The 24539-nt window shown below is 47.0% G+C and overlaps 1 protein-coding gene across 1 annotated transcript; it reads left to right on the top strand.

Annotated features, from left to right (window-relative positions):
* The first annotated feature begins 2177 nt into the window (after positions 1-2177).
* LOC102941438 (ADP-ribosylation factor 2) lies at positions 2178-22930 on the top strand. Its single transcript, XM_037886940.2, has 5 exons — positions 2178-2527; positions 13692-13857; positions 17732-17842; positions 18975-19099; positions 21143-22930. The coding sequence occupies exons 2-5, from the start codon at positions 13710-13712 to the stop codon at positions 21302-21304; spliced, it is 546 nt and encodes a 181-aa protein (XP_037742868.1). The 5' UTR covers positions 2178-2527; positions 13692-13709; the 3' UTR covers positions 21305-22930.
* Positions 22931-24539: the final 1609 nt, after the last annotated feature.

Below are 24539 nucleotides of genomic sequence, written 5' to 3'. Positions count from 1 at the left end.
TCCCTGTTCTTTGTGTAAAACTTTGGTGGTGGCAGCTTTTAACCTAAGCTGGTAAGAATAAGCTTAAGGGGTCTTTCATGCAGGTCCCCACATCTGTACCCTAGAGTTCAGAGTGGGGAAGGAACCTTGACAATTTGACTCTGCTTTTGTGACACTGAGCCAGCGAGGGTTAAGCAACTAGCAGGCTGGTTGAACTGAAAACAATCCATAAGGACATGTTAGAAAAGTACTGAAATGGTAAACAGGGCCATTTCTTGTAGATAGTTGTCAGAGCCATGTAAAATAGACTACAGTTCTTAAAATATAGGCCTGTATTGTTAGAGGATTCATAGATACTAACTGTATTTGTCTGTGTTTATCTATATCTTGTTAGAAGTTAAAAATGTAACCAGATTAGCTTGCGGATGCTAATTCTCTTTCATGTCTTAATTACATTATATTATGCATGTGGATGGTTCAGTTAACATTAAGATCAAAGACGTAAGATATTGCAGGAAATAATAGTACAGTAAAAGCTGTGTTAGCCAGCCCTGTACCAACCGGAAAGCTCTATAAACAGCATTTCTAATCTTCAAAGAAAATCCGGTTTATAGTCTGGTTAGCGCGGGGCCGGCAGCAGCAGGCTCCCTACCTAGCTCCGTGTGGCTCCCCGCAAGCGGCAACCTGTCCCAGCTGCTCCTAACCATCTTATATATATATATATATATATATACACATATATATATATATATACGTACAACGCCCAGTACTATACCCAGACTCCTATGCACTACTAGAATACAAAGATTAAAGAACCTCATTTTATCTTTCATAAATCACCTTTAAGTGGTTTGCCCAAAATCACACAACAAATTAGGCTCTTCTTCTTTAACCAGCACAGGTCAGTCCTTTCAGAGAGAGGAGGCCTTGTGACTTCGTGTTTAAACAATCCTAAAAAGTTAAGCCTTAATACTTATTGCTCTCCCCATCAACAGCTGCTCCTATTGAAAGCCCCAGGAAGTTGCTGAAGGCCCCTCCCCCAGCCTAGCGGGAGGGACCACTGGACCCAGGGACCAACTGATTTCGGGTGACAACTAATGAAAAACAGGGATCGGAGTCAGGGTCAGAGGTTCAAAATGTGGATACCGAGCGGGGACACCGAGCAGAGAACCCTGGTCAGCGCCCACTGCTCCTCAAAGCAGTCAAGGGAGCCAGCGGACGCTGCCCAGTAGAACTCTGCCTGGATGCGTGAAACTAGAGAGGAACGGAAATAGGCCCCTCAGTCGCACAGCACCCCCTCATCCAACATCCTCCTCCTGGTATTATAGATGGAGACTTTGGCCAGAGCCAGGAGGAGGTCTTGCAACTTCATGGGGCCACGGATAGGGTGTGCAAAGAGGAACAAGTGTGGGGAAAAGTGCAGCCAAAACCTGAACAAGAGGTTCTGGAGGAGCCGGAATAGGGTCTGCAACCTGGCATCAACAGCTGCTAGCCAGTCAAACCTTCCCAACATAGCTTGGCCGTGCACATTAGCACATGACACATCCATCGTTCAGTTTAGAGCCCAACATCCCTTAGCTCAACAGGATGAATTCTGGCTCCATGAGAGTAGCAAGAGAGACCGGGCTGCTTAGAGCGTAACCCAGACACACACAGTTAATTGAACAGGATACTCCAGCTTGAGCATCGTGGCCATTAACACAGCTGGGCTCCACCTCGGGGCTGACGCGGCTGCTCCTCGCAAGGCACAGTACTGCGAGCTGGGACCTGCTGTCTTCAGGGGAAGCGGCCCTTGGGGCAAGACGCAGCAGCCTGCCCTGCAGCTGGAAGTCTCCGTAGGCCACTGCTTGGGCCCCTTGGGCAAGAGGCAGCCTATGCTGGGGTCAGGGTGCGCCTCTGGCTCGTGCTGGGACCCACCCTGCACAGACCACACCGCAGCCTGGCGCCCCAGGCTCCAGCCGCCCCAGGAGCCATGGGCCTGAGGGGGCGACCCCCGAGCCCTGCAGGTGCCCACGGCCTCAGCCCCACCCCCGCACTGCCAGGGCCCGGCCCAGGCCACAGACCAGACCAGGCCAGGCCAGGCCAGGCCCGGCCCCGAGCCCCGCCCCCAGCACACGCACGCCCATCCGAGGCACTAATTATAGCGCAGCAGCGCCGGGAGAGCCCTTAAATACAGCCCGCGCCTGGCCCCGCCCGCCGGCCCCAGGCATTGGCCAATCCGCTCAGAACGCAGCCGCCATTGGTTGGTACCGCCTCCCCTGCTGCGTGCCCATTGGATAAATCGCGGCGAGCTCGCCGTGGTGACGGGTTAAAAACGTGAAGCCGGAAGAGAGTCACGTGGAAGTAGCGGCGTTTCCCTTACTGGCTGTGCGCCTGCCGGCTGGTTCTGCCCCGCCTCTGGCGGTTGGCGCTTCTCTGATTGGCTGACCTTGCCCGTCTCACTTTCTATTGGTAGAGGGGAGCAAGTAGGCGGGGTTTAGCCGCCCCTTGCCCCGCCCCCCGCCGTCGCCATTTCGTTGCTGGAGCGGACGGAGCCGGGGCCCGCGGGGTAAGCGCGGCGCGGGGCCGGGTCCCGCCGGTGGGGCGCTGCGGTGTCCGGGCGGGCCGGCCCCGTGAGGGGATCCTGCCCCAGCGGCCCGGGAGCGGCCTGCGCGGGGAGCCGGGACTCAGCCCGGCCGGGGCGGCCTCGGAGCCCAGCGGGCCGGGGGTGTCGGGCAGCCGGGGCCGGGTCCAGGGGGCGTCGGGGCCGCTCAGTCCGGGGCCGCCGGTCCCTCGCGGGGCCTGTTTGTCCGCGGGCGCCTGCCGTTAGCCTCGGGGCCGAGTGCGCCGCCCCGTCCGGCCCTGGGGTCGCCGCCCGCCGAGCGGGGCTCGCGGGGCCGGTTCCGAGTCTCCTCGCCGCGGGAGGCGGGTTCCCCTCGCCCCGGTCCCCGGGCGCCGGCAGCGTCTCTGCTCGAAGTGACTCTGCCAACGTCCAGGCAGCGGCCGGACTCGCGCTTCTGGGTGCCGCCTTCGCGCCGCTCGCTTGGCGCTACTCCTGGCCGGCAGGAGAGCGGGGGCCGGGGCCGGTGACCAGACCGCAGACGCGAAAAGTCGGGATGGGGCGGGGGGAACAGGAGCCTATATAAGAAAGACCCAAAAATCGTGACTGTCCCTGTAAAATCGGGCTGTCCGGTCACCCTAGGTCCAGTATGTGAAGTGTATAACCCTGTAAAAAGAACAGGAGGACTTGTGGCACCTTAGAGACTAACCTGTTTATTTGAGCATAAGCTTTCGTGAGCTACAGCTCACTTCATCCGCTGCATTATTAGAGCAACTTAGAGACTAACAAATTTATTAGCGCATAAGGGCTCTAATACCTTTGTTAGGCTCTAAGGTGCCACAAGTCCTCCTTTTCTTTTTACGGCTACAGACTGACACGGCTGCTACTCTGAAACCTATATAACCATGTAATGAGACTAGCATTATACAGACGCAATGGCTTGCAATCAAGATTGCATGGTTGACAGGAAATCTGGCAGTTCCTAATTTTTGAGTGCTTGACCTTGCAACCCAGCCAACTTAAGTTTTTTTAATTTGGCCCAGTATACTAACATTACAGCTGTACATAATGTTTTTACCTTTTTAGACACATGGGAAACTATTGTAGCAAGCCTAACCTTCCCTGGGTGTTCTCTGGTTTCTCTTCTAATGCTGTCTCAGGTTTGCATGGTCTTGGGAATTCCCTGGATACCCAAGTTTCATAAATTTGATGAGTTGTGATGTTAGGAACAACAATCCTACACTAGCCTCTAGGGGCTGGACTTAACCCAACCTTTCCCATCACTAGTTACTTTAATTCTAAGGCAGAGGGGTTCAAAAAGTAGCCAGTTGAGACTAGGGAGAAGCACAAATATGACTGATGTATTGCAAAGGTGGCCCTAACAAAGCACTTGCTCTCGTAGAAGCTGGCTTCACATGTGAATCTCTCTATCGCAGTATAGAAGCTGTATGCACAATAGTGTGTTTTAACTTACTTTCAGGTTTCAGAGTACCAGCCGTGTTAGTCTGTGTCTGCAAAAAAAAAAAAAAAAGGAGGACTTGTGGCACCTTAGAGACTAACCAATTTATTTGAGCATAAGCTTTCGTGAGCTACAGCTCACTTCATCAGATGCATGCTGTAGCTCATGAAAGCTTATGCTCAGATAAATTTGTTAGTTTCTAAGGTGCCACAAGTACTCCTTTTCTTTTAACTTTGTTACTGCTGGTAGTTATGGGTACCCAACTACCCATAACTACCAGCAGTAACAAATGTAGTCTCAACAGAAGGCAAAAGTCAGAAGACTGTGGTCAGATGTTTGGCTGCGTGTTTTTCCTGTGTGCTGTCCCAGCTCTGCGCAGACATTTAGCACAGCAGACCTTGAGTGAACTGCCCAATGACCACTAAGGTACGAAGGCACCCAGCCAGGTTTATTGTTGATGAAGCACAGTAATAGCAGACTCTATAAGGATACTAAGACATGTAACTTAACAAGGGGAAAGAATATTCATGTCCATTTTAGCTACACGTACGCTGACCTGGGAGAGCTACGGTTGCTGTATGTGGAGCTGTAGTTGTCCTGCCTGTCCCCCTGCATGGAGTGATAGGGGTAAAGATGCAGCCCTGTATCCCATGTAGAATGGTGCGAGGTGGGGAGTGGCGTGAGGTGCTAACATGGAGTTCTCCATGGACTGCAAAGGAAGGTGAGCTCAGGATTGTTGAACCTGTAGGTCCACAAGAGTCTGCAACATCTGTGCTTGCTGGTGAAGACCTGTTATGTCCTGGTGCATCTCCCTCTCTTTTTCCTGGGCCTTTCTCCTGTCTGTCCTTTCCTCCTCCATATAGTGTGCAGTATTCACCCTCCAGGCAGTGATGAGCTGCCAGAAGCTGACGAACCGGTTCCTTCACTTGCTCCGAGTCTTCGGCAGCACTGAAGGACCTGCTGCCGAAGGCCTGGAGCAAGTAAAGGACCTGCCACCAAAGGCCTGGAGTGCCGCTGGGTGAGTAAAAATTCTTAGGGGAGCTTCCCCAGCCAAGAGCTCAGGCGGGACAGAAAGGACAGTTTGCCCACCCCTTTAACAACCAGTTCTAAACTGGCTTCAAAATTCAACAACCAGTTCGTGCGAACTGGCTCCCGCTCACCACTGCCTCCAGGCCCTCTGTTCATGGTCTGATGTAGCACTGGCTTGTGGTATCTCGCTGAACATGTCATCCCAAGTCCTCTTCTTTCTTCTCCTTATCTGGCTCAGATGTTCTGTGGGTGTAGAGGCGGAACCCCTCAAGGTCACAACAGCAGTAGTGGCAGATAAAATACACAGGTACCATTGTCAATATAGTCTCAACAGAAGGCAAAAGTTAAGGTTCAGAACTCCCTCCCATTGTTCCTCTGAAGTTTTTAACAAGACATGCTTATTTGAACTTCACAGCGCCAGCCATGGTGATTATGGCCCGCTAGGGGTGAGGGAAACGAGAGAATTGCTCGGTTGCATGAAATTGAGTGTAGGGCAATGCACTGAATACGAGCACTGTTTTCCACAGCCAGTGGTGGTTTTAGCTCATCTCACTCCTGAGGGTAACAAAGGGACAGAGCACAGCTGCTGCCGGCATCCTGAAGCCATCTGGGCCCGTACACTGCTAAACTGTTTACTGCAATGGTGCTGCTCCAATTGGTGTGGGAAAGTGACCCACTGCAGAGGAAGAAATAAGGCTGCCATCCCTAGAAACCTTTGGCAGAGGATTGCACAGTACCTCCATGAAAGTTTCATTGAGGTTCATTCAGGATATCCCGGTGTACATAAACTGTTCTTCATGACTTCCTCCCCCCAACCCCACCCTCCAATTCTCCAGAGGAATGAAAAGCAAATAACAGTTCTCTTTGTACCACTCCTCTTCCAGTATGAGTAAATTAGTGAAAAGGTAATAACGGTGTCCTGCTAAGTTTGGGGCACCATCAATACATTATTGTAATGGGAAATGCACTCACATACTTACCTGAGGTTCCTTCCCCTGCACTGGGCTTGCCCATGCTCAACTGACTGGACTGAGGTAGAGTTGCAGACAGGTCCTGCCTTATGGCATGTCTGTGTCTCAGGATCCTTGGAGGTATCTACGGTGGTATGCAGAGTTGTGGTGAGTCCACCAAGTATGGCAGGCAGCTCTTTGTAAAACTCTTTGACAGTTCTGCACCTTGGCACCAGATTGACTGTTGGCCTCTGTGGTCTTCTGGTCTGCCTGCTGTAGCTCCTTCACTTTCACATGGCATTGCTGCTGCTCCCTGTCGTACCCCCTTCTGCACTCTGCTCGTAGATGTCCACGTTTCTACAGCTGGTCAACAGCTGTGCCTGCAGAGGTTCTTCTCCCCTTGGTCCAAGAAGATCCAATATCTTCTGTCTACTCCAGGCTGGAGTGTGTAGCTGGCATGGTTGGCTGGGCAGTTGCACACAACAGTGGAGAGCAGCTAGGTGTGCTTGCCAAGCTGGACAATTGGGTAAGGGATTTCAAAAATGTGTAGGGTTTCAAAGGGTTGAGGGGAGGGCTACCAGCCAAACAGACAGCCTGAACAAGATTAGTTTCACTTCCTCCTCTGGTTACTGAGTCTCTTCTGTGGTGGCTCAAGCAGTATACGGAGAAGTGTCCTTCTCCAGGCCTCGGCCCTCAATGTCTCTAGTCATGGACACATCAGTGTTCAGGTGGGGATCACATCTAGGGGCCCTCAGGTCTCAAGGCCTCTGGTCCCAAGCAGAGCTCTCACTTCACATCAATGTCAGGGAGCGGAGAGCGTTTTGCCTAGCCTGTGAAACGTTCCAATCCCATCTGGAGGGCAGATGTATTATCAGTCATGACAGACAATACAAAGGCAATATTTTATATAAACAGACAGGAGAGGAGCATGCTCCACCCTATGTCAGGAAGTCCTCGAGCTGACTTCTGCATAGCCCCCACAATACACCTAGAGGCATCTTATCTTCTGGGATCCCAGAACGAGCTGGCGGACCATCTCAGCAGATCCTTCCACAGCCACAAATGGTCCATTTGTCTGGATGTTGTGAACAGCATCTTCAACAGTGTGGAGTTCCCCATTCACGATGAGACTCAACAGGAAGTGTCAGCAGTTTTGCTCCTTCCTGAATCACAGCCCAGGCTGATCGCGGACGCATTTCTCCTTCCCTGGAAGGACCACCTGTTATGTGTGTTCCCGCACTTCCTGCTCATTCACAAGGTCCTGCTCAAGGTCAGAAGGGAAAGAGTGTCCATCATACTGATAACTCCAGCCTGGCCCTACCAGCACTAGTATACAACACTCCTAGAACTGTTGGTAGTCACTCTGATCACCCTGCCACTGGTGCTGGACCTAGTCACTCAGAACCACAGCCATCTCCAGCATCCTAGTCTTGAGTCTCTCCCCTTTACGGCATGGAAGCTTCATGGCTAAACCCCATGGAGTTGGCGTGCTCAGAACCCGTTCGAGAGGTCTTCCTCTGCAGCAGAAAACCATCCACTGGAGTGGTATACTTGGCCAAGTGGAAGAGATTTTCAATTTGGGCAATGTAAAGGGTACGTCTCCGTTGCAAGCATCAATACCTTTCATCTTGGACTATCTGTTGTACTTAAAGAAGCTAGGTCTGGCAGCGTTGTCCTTAAAGGTTCACCTGGCAGCAATCTCTGCATTCCACCCAGCGGTTGGCGGTCAATCAGTCTTTGCTAGTCTGATGGTGGGCTGCTTTTCCTAAGTATAGATAGGTTATACTCAAGTTCACCATCCAGTACTGGCATGGGACCTTAAGCTGGTGCTTTCCAGGCTAATAGGGCCCTCTTTGAGCCCGCAGCAACATGCTCGCTCCTCTGTCTCTCATGGAATGTGGCATTCCTAGTCATGATAACTTCAGCCAGGAGGGTGTCTGAGCTCAAGGCCTTGACATCTGAACCTCCATATAGAGTGTTCTGTAAGGACAAGGCCCAGTTGTGCCCTCATCCAGCCTTTCTGCCTAAGGTCGTAACTGCCTTCAGTTTCAAACAAGCCAGGACATTTTCCTCCCAGTGTTCTACCCTGAGCCACATGCCAACAGCCGGGAGCAAAGGCTCCATTCCCTAGACATCAGATGGGAATTGGCTTTCTATATCAAAAGGACAAACCCATTTCGTAAATCAAACCAACTCTTTATTGTAATAGCGGACAGGATGAAGGGCCTCTTGGTTTCATCGCAGAGAATTTCATTGTGGATCACGTTCTGCATTTGAACATTCTGTGTACCAGCCCATGTGCTGTCAGTGCAGTCCACGAGGGTGCAGGCACATGTCCCTATACAGGAGATTTGCAGAGCCGTGACATGGTCGTCGATTCACACGTTCACCTCACATTATGCCATCACTCAACAAGCCTGGGATTACACAGCATTCGGCAGGGTGGCGCTTCAGTCAGCGATTCAGTGCGATGCGATCTGATCCCTCCTCCTGCAGTCTGCTTGGGAGTTAACCTACTTGAAGAAAGGACGGTTACTTACCTTCAGTAACTGTTGTTCTTCAAGATGTGTTGCTCGCGGCCATTCCAAGACCCACCTGCCTCCCCGCTGTCGGAGCCATGCCAGCAAGAAGCAACTGAAGAGGCAGTGGGTCGCCAGGGCCCAATATGCAGCACCATGAGGGCGCAACTCCAGGGGGTGCCTGGACCAACCTGACAGATACCACGGGGGAAAAAACCTTCTGGCTCCTAGGCATGCGGCCTGCACACACCTACTTGGAATGGCCACGAGCAACACAGCTCTAAGAACGCATTATTAAGGATCTACAACCTATCCTGAAGGATGACCCAACACTCTCACAAATCTTGGGAGAAAGGCCAGTCCTTGCCTACAGACAGCCCCCCAACCTGAAGCGAATACTCACCAACAACCACATACCACACAACAGAACCACTAGCCCAGGAACCTATCCTTGCAACAAAGCCCGTTGCCAACTGTGCCCACATATCTATTCAGGGGACACCATCACAGGGCCTAACAACATCAGCCACACTATCAGAGGCTCGTTCACCTGCACATCCACCAATGTGATATATGCCATCATGTGCCAGCAATGCCCCTCTGCCATGTACATTGGTCAAACTGGACAGTCTCTACGTAAAAGAATAAATGGACACAAATCAGATGTCAAGAATTATAACATTCATAAACCAGTCGGAGAACGCTTCAATCTCTCTGGTCACGCAATCACAGACATGAGGGTCGCTATCTTAAAGCAAAAAAACTTCAAATCCAGACTCCAGCGAGAAACTGCTGAATTGGAATTCATTTGCAAATTGGATACTATTAATTTGGGCTTGAATAGAGACTGGGAGTGGCTAAGTCATTATGCAAGGTAGCCTGTCTCCCCTTGTTTTTTTCCTGCAAAACCCCCCCCCCAAGACGTTCTGGTTAAACTTGGATTATTGCTGTGCACATTGTAAGATGAGCTGTTGCCAGCAGGAGAATGAGTTTGTGTGTGTGGTTTTTTGGAAAAAAGGGGGGGGGGTGGGGGGGGGTGAGAAAACCTGGATTAGTGCTGGAGGTGACCCACCTTGATTATCATGCGCATTATAAAGAGGGGTTTCAAAGGGAGATGGGCTGTTGCCAGCAGGAGAGTGAGTTTGTATGTGTGTGTGTGGGCGGGGGGGGGGGGAAGGGTGAGAAAACCTGGATTTGTGCTGGAAATGGCTCTACTTGAGGATCACTTTAGATAAGCTGTTGCCAGCGGGGGAGTGAGGTGGGAGGAAGTTTTGTTTCATGGTCTCTGTGTGTATATAATGTCTTCTGCAGTTTCCACGATATGCTATGCATCCGATGAAGTGAGCTGTGGCTCACGAAAGCTCATGCTCAAATAAACTGGTTAGTCTCTAAGGTGCCACAAGTACTCCTTTTCTTTTAAAGAATGGGTTCCACCAAAAAGTGTCTTTGTAGAAAATCAAAAACTTTAATGCTTTTTGGCTCATCCTAACTTGCTTAAAAGTATTAAATAGTCTCTAAACTAAGAGATAGTCTCTGCTACTCTTCCTTGTTGAGCCAGCTGCTGGGGATAGATGAGTATTGGTCCTTGGCCTGATAGATATAGTCCAAGCTTCTGTTTGTGTGAAGAGGAATTTTTCCCCCGTAAGGGCCCAGCATGAGCTGTGGAGGGGGAATGCAGAGTCCCAGGGTTGGGATGTACTCAAAAGCCATGAACTACAAACCAGAATGGAAGCTGCCAGTAGCTCACAATCAAGCTCTGCTGCTCCTACAAAATTTCTGGAGAAGTGGAGGAAAGTCTCTCCCCCCCTCCCCCCCCCGAGACTTTCTCCTTCACTCGCTTGCTCTTCTCAGCAACAGCCGCTGTTCATTTATTAGCACTCTGTCTCACTGGCAGCTAGCTGCTGCTGCAGCCTCCCTGCAAGTGTCTGGTCCAAGGGAATAGCTAAGAGTGCCCCAAAATGAACCCAAAATTTTCAGATTTCAAATTGGCTTGATGCAGGAATTACTGTAGGATGTTTTACAGCCTGTGTCAAACAGGAGGTCAAATTAGCTCGGTGCTTCTCAAACTTTTGTACTGGTGACCCCTTTCACATAGCAAGTCTGAGGGCGGACCCCCCTTATAAATTAAACACTTTTTTTATATATAGGTGTTTAACACTATTATAAATGCTGGAGGTGAAGTGGGGTTTAGGGTGAAGGCTGACAGCTCATGGACCCTCCTGCATAATAACCTTGCAACCCCCTGAGGGGTCCCTACCCCCAGTTTGAGAACCCCTGGACCAGATGATCCTAATGGCCCCTACTGGCCTTAAAAATCATGAATCTATCAGACACTTTTGCACACCACACATTAGGGCATAGAACTCATTGCCATGTATTGTTGAGGCCAACCAACTGGAGAACCAACTAGCTATTTGGGTCATAATATGGTTATGGTTTTGTAAGCAGAGGGGCGGTCCAAAACCATCCTGGAGAACAAACAGCCTTCTTTTGGCAGGCGTTCATCTCCAGGTCAGCTAAGGAGTAGAATTTGTGCAGAGGTTGGCAACCTCCTTTGTAAAGCATGGACACACATCCGGTAATGGTCTCTCTACTGCTGTAGGTACTGGTAATAGCACCCCTAGCATGCAATGATTAGACATTGCAAAGTCAAGGTGCCACAACATCCTCTAACAATGTCTTTAGTTTTATGGGTTTATTTTATATTTTCATCCTTAATATGGCTTCCCCTTTTGATAGCATTCTAACTTGCATGAATAGCTACTTGTTTTCAAGCCATCTTGGTCTTCATTCTGATTCATCATAAACTGGATTGCTGTCTTCCTCTTACATGAGATCATCTAGAGCTCAGACTTACAGTCCCACCTACAGCACCTGCTTGTGCTACTGTTCAGTTTCTCTTAGACTGTAGTCAGTTGCACTTGTCAGGTGGATGCTGACTTTAGTCTCCTATGGAGGGTTGTTTTATAAAACAAAAGGCTGGTGCCCTCCATGCACTAAACCTGGAACAGCACTGGCAGTAACTGCCCTGCATTGTGCTGCCTCCTATACCAAGAGGGGGATGATCATGAGGAGTTACATGAGCCTGATCATTTGCTGATTGGATTTTAGGCTGAGCCTGCCCAGGGTTCCAGTTCTGGTGGCTGCTTGTGATATGGGCTCTTGACCTACTAGGAATCAAGCTGAGATGATCAGTGTTTCAGTTGGGTGATAACTTCAGTTTGTATCTGGCTAAACTAGGTAATGGTGAGAGGCTGTAGGCCCATTGCCACCTGCCTGACCGTTTCCCCTGGCTGCTCTTCCTCCTACGGGTCATGTTTTTGTCAGAGTTTTAATTTGTACCTGGTGGATTTTGTAGTTTCTCCCAGTCTCGGGTGGGATGCACACTCCAAAATGTAACATGAGGTTTAGTTTAGTTTGAGCTAGCAGCCAAGTTACAAGCCAGGTGAGGATCTATCGCTTTTCCCTTTCCTTGCTTTCTCCCTCTCTCCCTTCAGAATCAATAGCATCTCAAACAGTAGATTTGCTATTTTCATCTACTAAGCCTTACCTCTCCTGCCAGCCATGCTTGATTTCTCTGAATACTGCAGGACCCTCCTCTTGTGGCAGACTAAACCACCAGATTCTAGCTTTGCAGAAAGCCCTGAGTCATCTGCCTTGGTTTCATTCACCATTGTCCTTTCTCAGTCCCCAAAGAGTGATCTTTCATTGTCTCCAGAGTTCAGAAATACTAGTCATGCACTACCCATGAAGGCCTGGAAATCACAGCTTTCAGGCTAGAACATTAATGCTCATTCCCTATCATACCAAGCTGCTATGCATAGAGTTGCCAAGGGGGTTAGTTTGAATAAAAATCAGTTTGATTAGCACTCTGAAATGTCCGTTACTACTGACTGCCTGGGACAGCTGCTAATCTTGTCTGAATACATAGTGGAGAAACGCATGGTTCCTGGAATCCTCTCTCCGCTGGGACTCCCGAAGCTGACTCTTGCGGTATTGCAATGAGTAGGAATGTAGTTTGAAACTTTTTAGGAAGCTCTCTGAAAACACATATGCAAATAGGGTCACAGCATACTCTGTGGTGCAGCGGGGGAAGGGAGACGTTTAATTCCAAGGCGTACCTACATTTTGCAGCACAAGCCTCAGCTGATCACTCAAGAGGAGACTTAGATCTTCCCCCTTATTCTAGTGTTCTGAATTAAACACACACACGCATAATATGTGCTCTCACTTGGTTGAGCAGAAATTGTATGTTGAAATCAACCAGTGATTAAAACCCTGCATTTGCTCAGCTTTTTCCTTATGGTAGTTGACTACAGTGGCTGTACGTGGCCGTTCACTGCTTTACAGGCAGGGTGCTGTGCACCTGTTTTCAATCTAATAAGGCAATGAGCAGACCCATTGCGGGTGTGGTTAGATGTTGGCTGCAGGTGTGTTCTTTGTGCTGTCTCAGCTCCACGCAGACAGCAGACTTCAGTTAAACTGCCCGGTAAATCCATAGACTCGGTTTTAAGTGAAGGCACCTGGCCAGGTTTACTGTTGACGAAGCACGGTAATAGCAGCACCTGGCAGACTCTACGAGGATACTAAGACCTGTATGCCTGTGACAATGGACACAGCGTAGTAAATCTCAGGACTTTCCACTGCCCCCCTCAGCTGGCCAGAGACACATTTTTATACGCTGATACAAACAAGTTAGTACTGCTCCTTTGACATAGTTACTGACTCCTTACATCGATAGTTCTCACCCATCATCTTGTACATGTTCGATCAAAACATCTCTATGTACTGTCATCCTGACCTTCTCTTTTAGGAGGGGTCAGTGTGTTCCTTTTATCCTTGGGGAATGTTTTTGTACCATCCTTGATAGCGGGGGTGTTCTGGTACCACTTGATAGCGGGCTGTGTTTGCATGAGTACTCTGACTAGCACTTCTCAGGAATGTGTATTTCTGCAATATCAGCCCTGTTCTTGCCAAATTCTGTGAGCAAGTCCTGCCTCATACAAGGGCTTATGTCTCAGGCACTCTTCCTAATGCAGCGGGGGTGGAGAAGAGATGCAGTCAATAATCCTGTGAATCTGTATTTGGTGGTTAAGAATCATTCTGGGATTGCATGTAAGCAGGAATTCCCCTTAGATGGGGACACCTATACAGAGATTCACTCTTGCACAGCACAGGCATGGGGAGGTGCTAAATCAATCTTTTTTTCTTAACAGAGAACATAACCAACTACAATGGGGAACGTCTTTGAAAAACTGTTTAAAAACCTCTTTGGGAAGAAAGAAATGCGAATTCTCATGGTAGGTCTGGATGCAGCAGGAAAAACCACCATCCTTTACAAACTTAAGCTGGGGGAAATTGTGACCACCATCCCAACAATAGGTAGGTTTTACTAATATACGGACTCCATTAGATGTGTGCAGTAAGGGAACGTAATCAGTGATTCACAAGGACTTTCTGACGCACCAGTTTGTGAGCACTGTTGTGCCTTATAACAGGTCATGTAGTGTGGGTTGAGAGTGGCCAGAAGAACCTGGTATTAGAGTAGAGAGTTAAAGCACTTCTCTAACTTCACTGTAATGATCCCTGATTCTAAAAGGAGCAGAAAACCTCTTGTCCTAACACTGTTGTTAAATGTATGTTTGATTAATGGGATGCGTGGACTGAAATTTACAAAGAGGCAATATGGTCTAATGGTTCAGACTGGGGATTAGGAAATGGGAGATATGGGTTCTGTTCCCAGTTCTGTCACAGACCCTAACCTTGGGCTAGGGATGTAAAAGGTTAACTGGTAAGCATTAGGCTTACTGTTAACCGGACCTTAACAGTTATCCCATGCGGGAGCCACGGAGCACGGGCACAGCCCAGGGAAGCCAGGCCAGAGCAACCCAGGCCTCGGTGTGCAGCCTGGCGGGGCCCTGGTCTCAGCAGGACCCTAGCCCCTGCTGCCCCACTCTGGCCTGCCATGGAATGACTTCAGTTAACCAGTTAAATGATATAATTTTAATCACTTAACCGGTGAACTTTTTTAACCAATATTTACATCCCTACCTTGGGCCAGGGTGGATTGATTTTAAAACAAGGCAATTTAAATCACCAAGTGGAAAGCATCAATTTTAATCACCTTTTCCAGTTGTACTTCCTTTATTTTTCAAAGAAAGGTGCATTCTCACTGGTTTATATAATCATTAAAACATGTTCATGTACAACTAAATAGAGCCTTTACACAAGATTTGGTAAATCTTTTTGCTACGTAGGAGGGTACCCTGTATACATTTATTTAAGCAATTATATAGCTTAATATTTTCAGCTTCTTATTAATTATACAATTTTAGTATGTTAGAAAATGGTAAATGATATACTGCTTATTAGATAATTAACTTTCCTCATGATTTTTGTCAAGCAGCATTAGGATGGCAACTGGAATTTTATTAAACACACAACAGCATATACAATTTATTAAACAAAACAACATTAAATGTTCTGGAAATGAGACAACCATCTCCTAAGTTATTTAGGCTGTTCTTCAAAATTTAAAACAACCAGATCTCATCCCCTCCTTATTTTCATTTGTAGTCTGGAAGAGATACAAGCTTTCTTGTTTTTTCATCTCCCAGTTGATTTCTCAACTTTGAATGAATTAGTCTAAATAAAAAAAAAAAAAAATTCGTTCTGTGCCTACAAAAGAGGCAATTGCTGTCAGAAGCTGGTTTAGCCCTTCAACAAACTCTGGTTCCAGGTGCTTAGCTAGTGACTTCCACCAGTTCAGTGGTGTGACTTTTTTAAAACATCAGTCAACACCTACTGCTTGAATGGTCCCCTCTAGCCCTGATCTCTGTTATGGTTGGTATGACAGAGGTGATTATTAGATGCCCATGTCATAGCAGCAGGTTCTTCTGCAGCAGCTAGGCATCTAAATGAGGTGGAGCAAATGCGTGATCCACCTGCTTCTTTATTGCCTGCTGCTTAACTCTGTTGGTGCCTCTGTCTTTCTTCACTGGCTCTTGAAGTTCTTTGCAAATTTCAACCGCATCAGTAGCAGAGTAGCAATCTTTCTGCAGTATGTTCCGGGCTATGGAAATAGGTTTCAAGCTATTCAGCATATCTTCGGCATTTCTCTTTAGCCCAATGTTGACTACTTTGGCTGCAATAGTTTCCTCTTTTTGTCTCCATTTTCTTCACAAATTATTAGAATAGGCCAGTTCTTAATAAATAGCTCAAGTCACTCACTGAATTCCATCATACATCTTGGAAGAGAATGAGTTTGGATCCTCCTCTCTCCAGGGAAGCTGAAGCAAAGTGGAAGTGTTTTTCAATTTCAAAAATGTTTTCCTTTATTCCTGGACTTGTTCTTAACTTTAAAAGATGCATCAAATGAGCACAGCACCCTTTTTATTATAAGTTTCAGGTTCCCTTCATTCTCTTCGTCTAGATTTCTTTTCCTCTTTGCTACATTTGCAGCATGACAAAGCTATGCACTTGACGTTTGAATTTTTGTTCACAGTTAGTTATAGCTTTCACTACTAAATCTGCTATATGGGCACTTCCTGATGTATCAGTTGTTTATCTTATAGAAACAACCACATCTTCTGTTGCCACACACATATTACTGGGTTATTGTGTACATTGCTCCACCCATCAAGATTCAGATTAACAAATTTCCTATTAACATGTTTTGCACACTTCCTTCTCAGTGTATCCAGCAACCTTCCAGCTCTGCCAGGTGGAGTGTAGCCTGGTCATAATGATTGAATCATGTCAATTAAATGTTTGTTCTAAAACAAGACTAAAGGGAAAAATTGTTCCATGAATGAACCAAACACACTTTTCATCTATGGAGTCTGGCTGGAATTTGTTCTTCATGCTTATGAACTCCTCCATGGTTTCTCTGGGTGATGGGGTTTTGTTTTCGTTTTGTTTTCGTTAAATACACTCAGGTAATTTGTCTGTTTAGTTACAGCTCTGCTGATGGGACCGGCAGATGAAGCTGTAGATATTGCAAATAAGTGTTCAATTCCCTTCGTCTAACCTAGACCATCGAAACAAAATGTTGTTTTTTTTTTTGTTTTTTTTTTTTAAAAAGTCACTCTATTACTCAGTACAGGGTTTTTGTTTTAAAGGTCAATGAAAGATTCCTCCTACAGCCGTTTGTCTCACTGTTTAAATATATAACTTATTCTAAACCCAGTTTGATAGGGGAAATAATAAATCATAAGGATTATATAAATCTAACACCCTTTCTCTAGCAACATACCAAACAGCTTGGGAAAAAAAATTTAATGTTAAAATTCATAAAGTCCTAATAAAACTGTACTTTTGAAGAGGAAATCTTCCCCTAGGATGGTTGATTATGTTGAGCAATAAAAAATCATTTCAGAAGTCCAGCAGTGACAGTGAAAATGTAACTGATAAATACTCCCACAACAAACATTTTGAAATTCATAAGTAATACACCAAAAACACACTTATGACCATCTAAGTGATCATTTCATAGACTATTAGCATTGGAAGAGACCTCAGGAGGTCATCTAGTCCAATCCCCTGCTCAAAGCAGGACCAACCCCAACTAAATCATCCCAGCCAGGGCTTTATCAAGCCGGGCCTTAAAAACCTCTAAGCAGGGAGATTCCAGCACCACCTCCCTAGGTAACCCATTCCAGTTCTTCACCACCTTCCTAGTGAAATAGTGTTTCCTAATATCCAACCTAGACCTCCCCACTGCAACTTGAGACCATTGCTTCTTGTTCTGTCATCTGCCACCACTGAACAACTGAGCTCCATCCTCTTTGGAACCCCCCTTCGGGTAGTTGAAGGCTGCTATCAAATCCCCCCTCACTCTTCTCTTCTGCAGACTAAACAAGCCCAGTTCCTTCAGCTTCTCGTAAGTCATGTGCCCCAGCCCCCTAATCATTTTCATTGCCCTCTGCTGGACTCTCTCCAATTTGTCCACATCCCTTCTGAGTGGGGCGGGGGGGTCTCAAACTGGATGCAGTACTCCAGATGTGGCCTCACCAATGATGAGGGACGTGATTATTCCCCTCTACTCAGTCTGCTGGCAATGCTCCTACTAATGCAGCCCAATATGCCGTTGGCCTTCTTGGCAACAAGGGCACACTGCTGACTCATAGCCAGCTTCTCATCCACTGTAATTCCCAGGTCCTCTTCTGCAGAACTGCTGCTTAGCCAGCCGGTCCTCAGTCTGTAGCGGTGCATGGGATTCTTCCTTCCTAAGTTCTCTGACTTTCTTCCCATGCAGGTTTCAATGTGGAGACTGTAGAATACAAAAACATAAGCTTCACAGTCTGGGATGTGGGTGGCCAAGATAAAATCAGACCCCTCTGGCGACACTATTTCCAGAACACACAAGGTAAGTGCACATATTTAAACCGCATACGTACTGTGACTGTCACTTGGCTAAATGCTGTCGGCCTTGTGCATGTGACTGTTCGGGCCTCGGCCGTGGCTTCTCTAAGCCAACAAACGTCAGTCTTATATCTTGTCTTTCACTTCTCCCTCTGTGCCACTCTTTAATTCTTTACCTAGTTCTGGAGTGGCTGCTATGGTCTCCATAGTTAAGGTTTCTGTTTTAAAGCACTTTTTGAAACCTCTCTTACCTGCCACACACACAGTTAAATCAATGTGACTGACATGGCAGTTCCGAGCCTGGATAGAGCCTTTTGTGTAAGTCCCCGGTAATTTAGTGAAGGGTTTCCTGCGATACAGCCCACACCTCCAAAATGGCCTATTTAAGAAATGCTTTTATTTGTGCAGCGACTGTGGGGGTGGACGCCTTGAAAAGGATCCACATGCAGTTGATGCTGGATGCCCTCTGCTGAATTTTAGCACCTCGCTCTGGAAACAAGCTCAAACCAAGGTGGAGGTGTTGGAGTTTAGGTTTTGGCTCTGCAGAGCAAGTTGCTGGACTGTAGTGAGCCAGGCATTACTTTAACAGGCCTACAAAGAGGCCGTAGGGTTAGCTTTTTCTAGCAGCCTGCGGTAGAAATTGTCAGTTTCAATTTGACACTTTCAGAAATTGGGGTCTTTCGTTAAAATAAGATTAGCTGGGATGACACATTATCAGTACTCCAACTTTACTTGGGTTTTACCAGGAGTGGAGGCTTGAGGAATTAGCCTTGCACAAGGTGAAAATTCATAATCTTTGGCTATGTAATTGAAAGGACATGTTAGCTAATTTTTTCCTTCTCTGTGAACTAGGTCAAAGTATGATGAAAGACCCACTAGTGACTATAGCCAAGATAGTCAGGGACACAACCCCATGCCCCAGGTGTCCCTAAACCCCCAACTGCCAGAAGCCGGGACTGGACAGCAGGGGTGGATCACTTGAAATTGCCATGTTCTGTTCATTCCCTTTGAAGCATCTGGCCAGTGTTCGAGGATACTGGGCTAGATGGACCATTGGTCTGACTCCGTATGGCCCTTCTTATGTGACCTGGTTATTACTGAGCACTGATTGCATCTCTCCTCTGACTCCTGCTTAGGCTTAATCTTTGTAGTGGACAGCAATGATAGGGAGAGAGTGAATGAAGCAAGAGAAGAACTCACCAGAATGTTGGCAGAAGACGAGCTCCGGGATGCCGTTTTACTAGTGTTTGTAAACAAACAGGTGAGGTGTCTCCTGATCCCTATCTTTTCTAGGTCTTCATGGATGGCCCTTGTGATTGCCAGCATTGGCGGTCTTTAAATCTTCTGCAAGATCTGCTCTGGTTCAAAAGGAATTATTGTGGAGCAGTTCCAGGGCCTGTATTACACAGGATGTCAAACCAGATGATCACAATGGTTGCTTCTGGCTTTGGAATCTCTGATCCTAACCAGGAAAAGGTTCCAGGCTAGACAGTGAACTGGCTGTGGGGAATGAAAATATTTATCTTCTGAAACTGGAACTACCCTATGAGTTCTTGCTAGTGCACAGCCCTGGTGCAGTCTCTGCCTGGGAGAGATTAGGTGGGGTGGAGGAAGAACTCCTGCATAGGTGAGATTGATGTTTTCGGACTTCTTGTAATTCAGCCTTTTGAAATTTTGCTGTTCTGGGAAGAGTAAATCTTAATTTAGTGGAGCAAATATCCTTAGCATCTTAATTATCCTCATGAGGAGGATGGGCAAATGGTATTTGTACCTGAGCTGGTAAAATTTCAGTTCTTGCAAGGCTGATCTGTTGTCACTCTGCCCCACTCCTGCTGTCAATGTCTAGATTAGATTCTTCCAGCTACATTCAACTCTTCAGTTAAAATTTGCTTGTAATCCATGCCAGCCTTACAATACTTGCCTGACATTCCCGCTGGTTCTTCCAGCCATTTTGCCTACCTGCTTAGGAATGTAGGAGTCATTAGTTCATTAGTGTGGCAGGCACAGCAAATCCAAATGACAAGTCAGACCTGTTCATACTGAAATTCATAGTCAGGCATAGGCTCATCTCCCCATCGTAGCAGACTTCAGTTATTTGCTTCACTTTCATCTAAACCTTTCAGGTGTCCCTAAAACACTTGAAGTAAGTTGGGTTTAGGTAGCAGACTGATGCAGGACCCCACCTATGTTCCCTCTAATTTTTTCCATCCGTATGCAGAATGAATTTTGTTATGTGCACCAATATTGAGGTGTGTCCCGCCAGTAGAAACAAAAATCCTAGATATAACATACTTTTTTAAAAGTTACCATAGGGATAATTACTCCAGCCAGGACTGGCATTTTAGAACTCACTACTCAAAGGATTAAATTTAAGCATAAGAGAAATAAAATGATGAAATGCACAGACCAGCCAAAACACTAAAATAGCAGCACTTCGAAAGAATAACATTACAGAGAATATGTGTGCATTGCAGGAAGTATCAAGAGGTAACAACAATAATACAAGTATGTGTTGGGAGGGGGGTGGGGGGGTGTGTGTGTGTGTGTGTGTGTGTGGAAAGAGGGACATGGGGGGTGTGGATTGTCTGAGACTGTGACGGGGGGGGTGAAGAGAGACACGGTGCATGTGTGAAGAGGCTGACACTGTGTGTGTGTGTGTGAGAGAGAGAGACGAGGGATGTGACGTGTTAGAGAGAGACAGACAACGTGCGTGCGAACACTGTCCCTTTAGGTAGGCACTCACCAGTCTGAAGCCTGCTTGTACAGACACAGCAGCCGCCAGCAGCTCCATCCCACATTCTGCTCCTGAGCCCTGTCATGTCCCAACCCTTCCCCCCGCCTCTGCGGAGATGGAGTACATGGGAGGGGGACACCCTGACTTAAACCTTCCCCCCCACCCCCCGCTCAACACAGCAAGCAGGAGGCTCCCAGGAGCAGCTGGCCAGGGGCTCCAAGGCAGAGGGCAGGAGCAGTGTGGCAGCAGGGGAGGGGCACCTGAAGTGCATGGCACTTGATTGACTGCTGAGCTGCAGCCCCGGTGCACAGCTTAGAGGGAACACTGGTCCTGAGCAGCCTATCTTGTGTTTATGGTGCATACCACACACACACGCACCCCCCCCCCCAGTTAGCTGGCAAGGATTCGGTAGTTTTGACAGGGCTCCACTGTGTACAGAGAACTCTCTAGTTAAAGAACTGCGTTGGAATGTCCTGCCTTGTTTCAGTTTAAACGTTTAATCTTAATGCGTTTCAGTGGCTGCAAAGCATTTTTAGTTATAACATTCTGTGTGATTAAACTTCCCTTTAGGACCTTCCCAATGCTATGAATGCTGCAGAGATCACCGACAAACTTGGCTTGCATTCCCTTCGTCAGAGGAACTGGTACATCCAAGCAACATGCGCCACCAGTGGAGACGGGCTTTATGAGGGATTGGACTGGCTCTCCAACCAGCTCAAAAATCAGAAGTGATCAATTCCCTGAGCATCTCATCAGAACCAGCCAGCCTCTGCTGTGTGTGTGTGTGTGCGTGTGTGTGTCAGAGGGAGAGAGAGATCACACAGGTGTGCACGTCTGGGAGTGGGAGCAGCTTTCTCACACTGTGCCTTAAACATGCTGTAAAATAAAACCAATAGTATTCTATTTTAAACACTACCTTCCATAGCTTTGAACGTAGCATTTTTACACCAGCAAGCAGAACTTAGGGTATTCGATGGGACATGATTGGAAAAAGGACCCTCAGCAACTGAAGGACAAGAAAACTCCGTTTTACACACCAGGTTATCATTGCAGTTGTCTCGTGCGAGTTTTGTTTTCCCCGTTTATCAGTGCAGTCTGTTGCAGTGTACAGTTTGATCTCCTTCCTTCGTTATTTTTCAGTAGAATAATTTTACTCTTTCTGAATGTTGCCATGGGACTATATACCAGCATGTTAGTCAGTATTTCAGACCCCTGACCCACGCAACTTTCTGTAGAGCGAGATGTCTCTTCTGGTTCAGTTGAACAGTAGCATAGACAGTGTGTTCTGTGGTGGGAACTGTGTAATTTACTCTGCTGTATAGAACATACCTCATTGTAAAGTAATTTGTTTGGGGGGGTTGTGGGGCTTTTTTGGATCAAGGTTTCCCCAGCTCCAGTCATATATTAGCCCCTCTAGCTAATTCCTCTCTTGTGGGATGGCAGAAGCTCAGCTTGGGAGGAAGGATCAGACATCTGGACAGGTCAAGTGACTTATTTCACAAAAGACCTTAGTTACTGGTATCTGTTAGAATCTCCATCGGCAGGCTGGAAACGAGGCTTCTGAGATTACTGCTCCCGCTCCTGCTTTGTACAAAACATCCTATGCTCCCTTGGAATGGATAGCGATGTCTTGTACGGTTATCAATTCTAACTACCAATTTAGATTATCTCTGTTGCAGGAACCCTATCAGTCTGTGAACGTCAGTAATTTGATGTCAAGGGGGAGAAAGGAATCTAATGATAAAGGGGATTTGGGGGACATGCATGGAGACTAGACTGGAGCAGCCTGGCTAGTGCTGTGTAAGCAATTCTCATGTCCAAAAAATCCATTCCAGTTTCAGCAAAACATATGTGGTTTGGCAAACACTGCACTGTGTCTGATGTTATTGGGTGGGTCAAAAGTACTCTTCCGCCACTTGCGTTTGCCTTTCTCACCTGAAGTCTCCACTATCTCCTCTTCCCTTTTGGTCACAATGTGGAAGAACAGGCTGGTGCCCTCTTCTTCCATTGATAGTAATGCTTTGCAGTGAACAGAATGTGCAGTTACTCCTTTGCCTCTTTTAAATAAAAATAAAAAATGGGGGGGACCCAGTGGAAGGAGAGAATGTCTGTCTGTCAGTCTTTTAACCATTTGAAATCTACTTGGACTATTGAGGAAATGAAGCAGAAATGTCTTTTTAATAGAAAAGTTTCATATATTCATGTTCAAAAATGTACGTCTATAAAAATACTACAGGGGGGCGGGGGAAGAAGTGAAGTGTGAATCAGATACAAGCCAAATGTGGATTTGGTTTTTGAACCATGTTGTAACTTCGCTGAGAAGTGCACTGTAATAAAGAGACTCTGTCTTGGAACGAGGAATGGGCTTGTGATTGATGGCAGCCATATTCTTTTGTACACATGCATCCCTGTCAACAGTCCAAACTAAGAAGACCAATCTCATTCCTGCAGTTCCTTATCTACTGATCAAGGAATCTTTCTCCCCGCACCATGCTCAAGGGAGCTAGTAGGTACAAAATTCTTTAATCTGACCCAGATTTGCTCTGGGAACACAATGTTAGAACTTTGGTCTCTTCTGTTCCTGCAGGCCTGGAAGTGTGGTGTGCGTGTATAGTAGAGCATCTGTGCTCTGCACTACCGTGCCTGAAGGAGCTAGACAGACCACAGAAAATGCATTTGGGAGGGCTGGAGGAAGCTGCCTTTTTCTGAAAGATTGTTCCCTCGGTGCCCAGCAGAGGAGCTGGGATTCATCTTGGGGAGCTTCATTTTCAGTATTGTAGGGCAAAGGGGAGACAACTGCCTTGTGGGGTCAGGATACAGCATATATGCTGTCATGTCAGCCAGGGCTGCTTTCTGCTCCCTGTTGCCTCCTTTTTCCATTTCTGCGGCTACACACTAGAGCTGGTTTTTGTAGAGATGGCTCACCAGCTGACCTAGCCACACAGCAAGAAGGGCTCTGAAGAACTCTGCCTGCTTGCATGCTGTGCTGACCACTGCTTGGTCTATTTCACAGAACTTAAGGCCAGAAGGGACCATTATTACACCATTTAGTCTGACCTCCTGGGTCTGATGAGCTATTACATTTTACTTGGATACCACTATATTCAGCACAAAAACTTCCATTAAACTAAAGCTTTTCAGTCCTCAGGAGACTAAGCTGTGTCAAGAACAGCAGAGACTGATTTCAGAGTGGCAGCCATTTTAGTCTGTATCAGCAAAAAGAACAGGAGGACTTGTGGCACCTTAGAGACTAACAAATTTATTTGAGCATAAGCTTTCATGGGCTAAAACCCACTTCATCGGATGCGTGCCTGTCAGGGTTCCCTCCCCACTCTGAACTCTAGGATACAGATGTGGGGACCCACATGAAAAACTGCCTCAGCTTATTTCTGCCAGCTTAGGTTAAAACTTCCCCAAGGCACAAATTCTTTGCCCTTGGAGGGTACACTGCCACCACCAAGTGATTTAACAAAGAATCAGGGAAAGGACCACTTGGAGTTCCTATTCCCCCAAAATATCGCCCCAAGCCCTTACACCCCCTTTCCTGGGGAGGCTTGAGAATAATAATCTAACTAATTGATTACAAAGTGATCACAGACCCAAACCCCTGGGTCTTAGGACAATAGAGAAATCAGTCAGGTTCTTAAAAGAAGGATTTTATTTTTAAAAAAAAGGTAAAAATTACCTCTGTAAAATCAGGATGGAAAATAACTTTACAGGGTAACAAAAGATTCAAAAACACAGCAGAACTTCCTCTAGGCTTAGTTTCAAAGTTACAAAAAACAGGAATAAACCTCCCTCCAGCAAAGGAAAAATTCACAAGCAGAACAAAAGATAATCTAACACACCTTGCCTGGCTTTTACTTACAATTTCTGTAATATGAGAGACTTTTAAGATGGTTTATAGAAGGAGTTTTCTGACCTGGTGCTTCTTTGCTTCCCAAGAGAACACACAAAACAAAGCCTT

This window comes from Chelonia mydas, chromosome 27 (genome assembly GCF_015237465.2).
Source record: "Chelonia mydas isolate rCheMyd1 chromosome 27, rCheMyd1.pri.v2, whole genome shotgun sequence".
NCBI lineage: Eukaryota > Metazoa > Chordata > Testudines > Cheloniidae > Chelonia > Chelonia mydas.
The sequence above is the reverse complement of the archived record's forward strand: the minus strand, read 5'-3'. Positions and strand labels throughout refer to the sequence as shown.

Excerpts from the sequence above, each read along its gene's own strand:
- LOC102941438 (XM_037886940.2), top strand. The coding sequence starts at position 13,710 with ATGGGGAACGTCTTTGAAAAACTGTTTAAAAACCTCTTTGGGAAGAAA. Across the intron at positions 13,858-17,731 it reads GACCACCATCCCAACAATAG|GTTTCAATGTGGAGACTGTA; the intron begins GTAGGTTTTACT and ends CTTCCCATGCAG. Across the intron at positions 19,100-21,142 it reads TAGTGTTTGTAAACAAACAG|GACCTTCCCAATGCTATGAA; the intron begins GTGAGGTGTCTC and ends ACTTCCCTTTAG.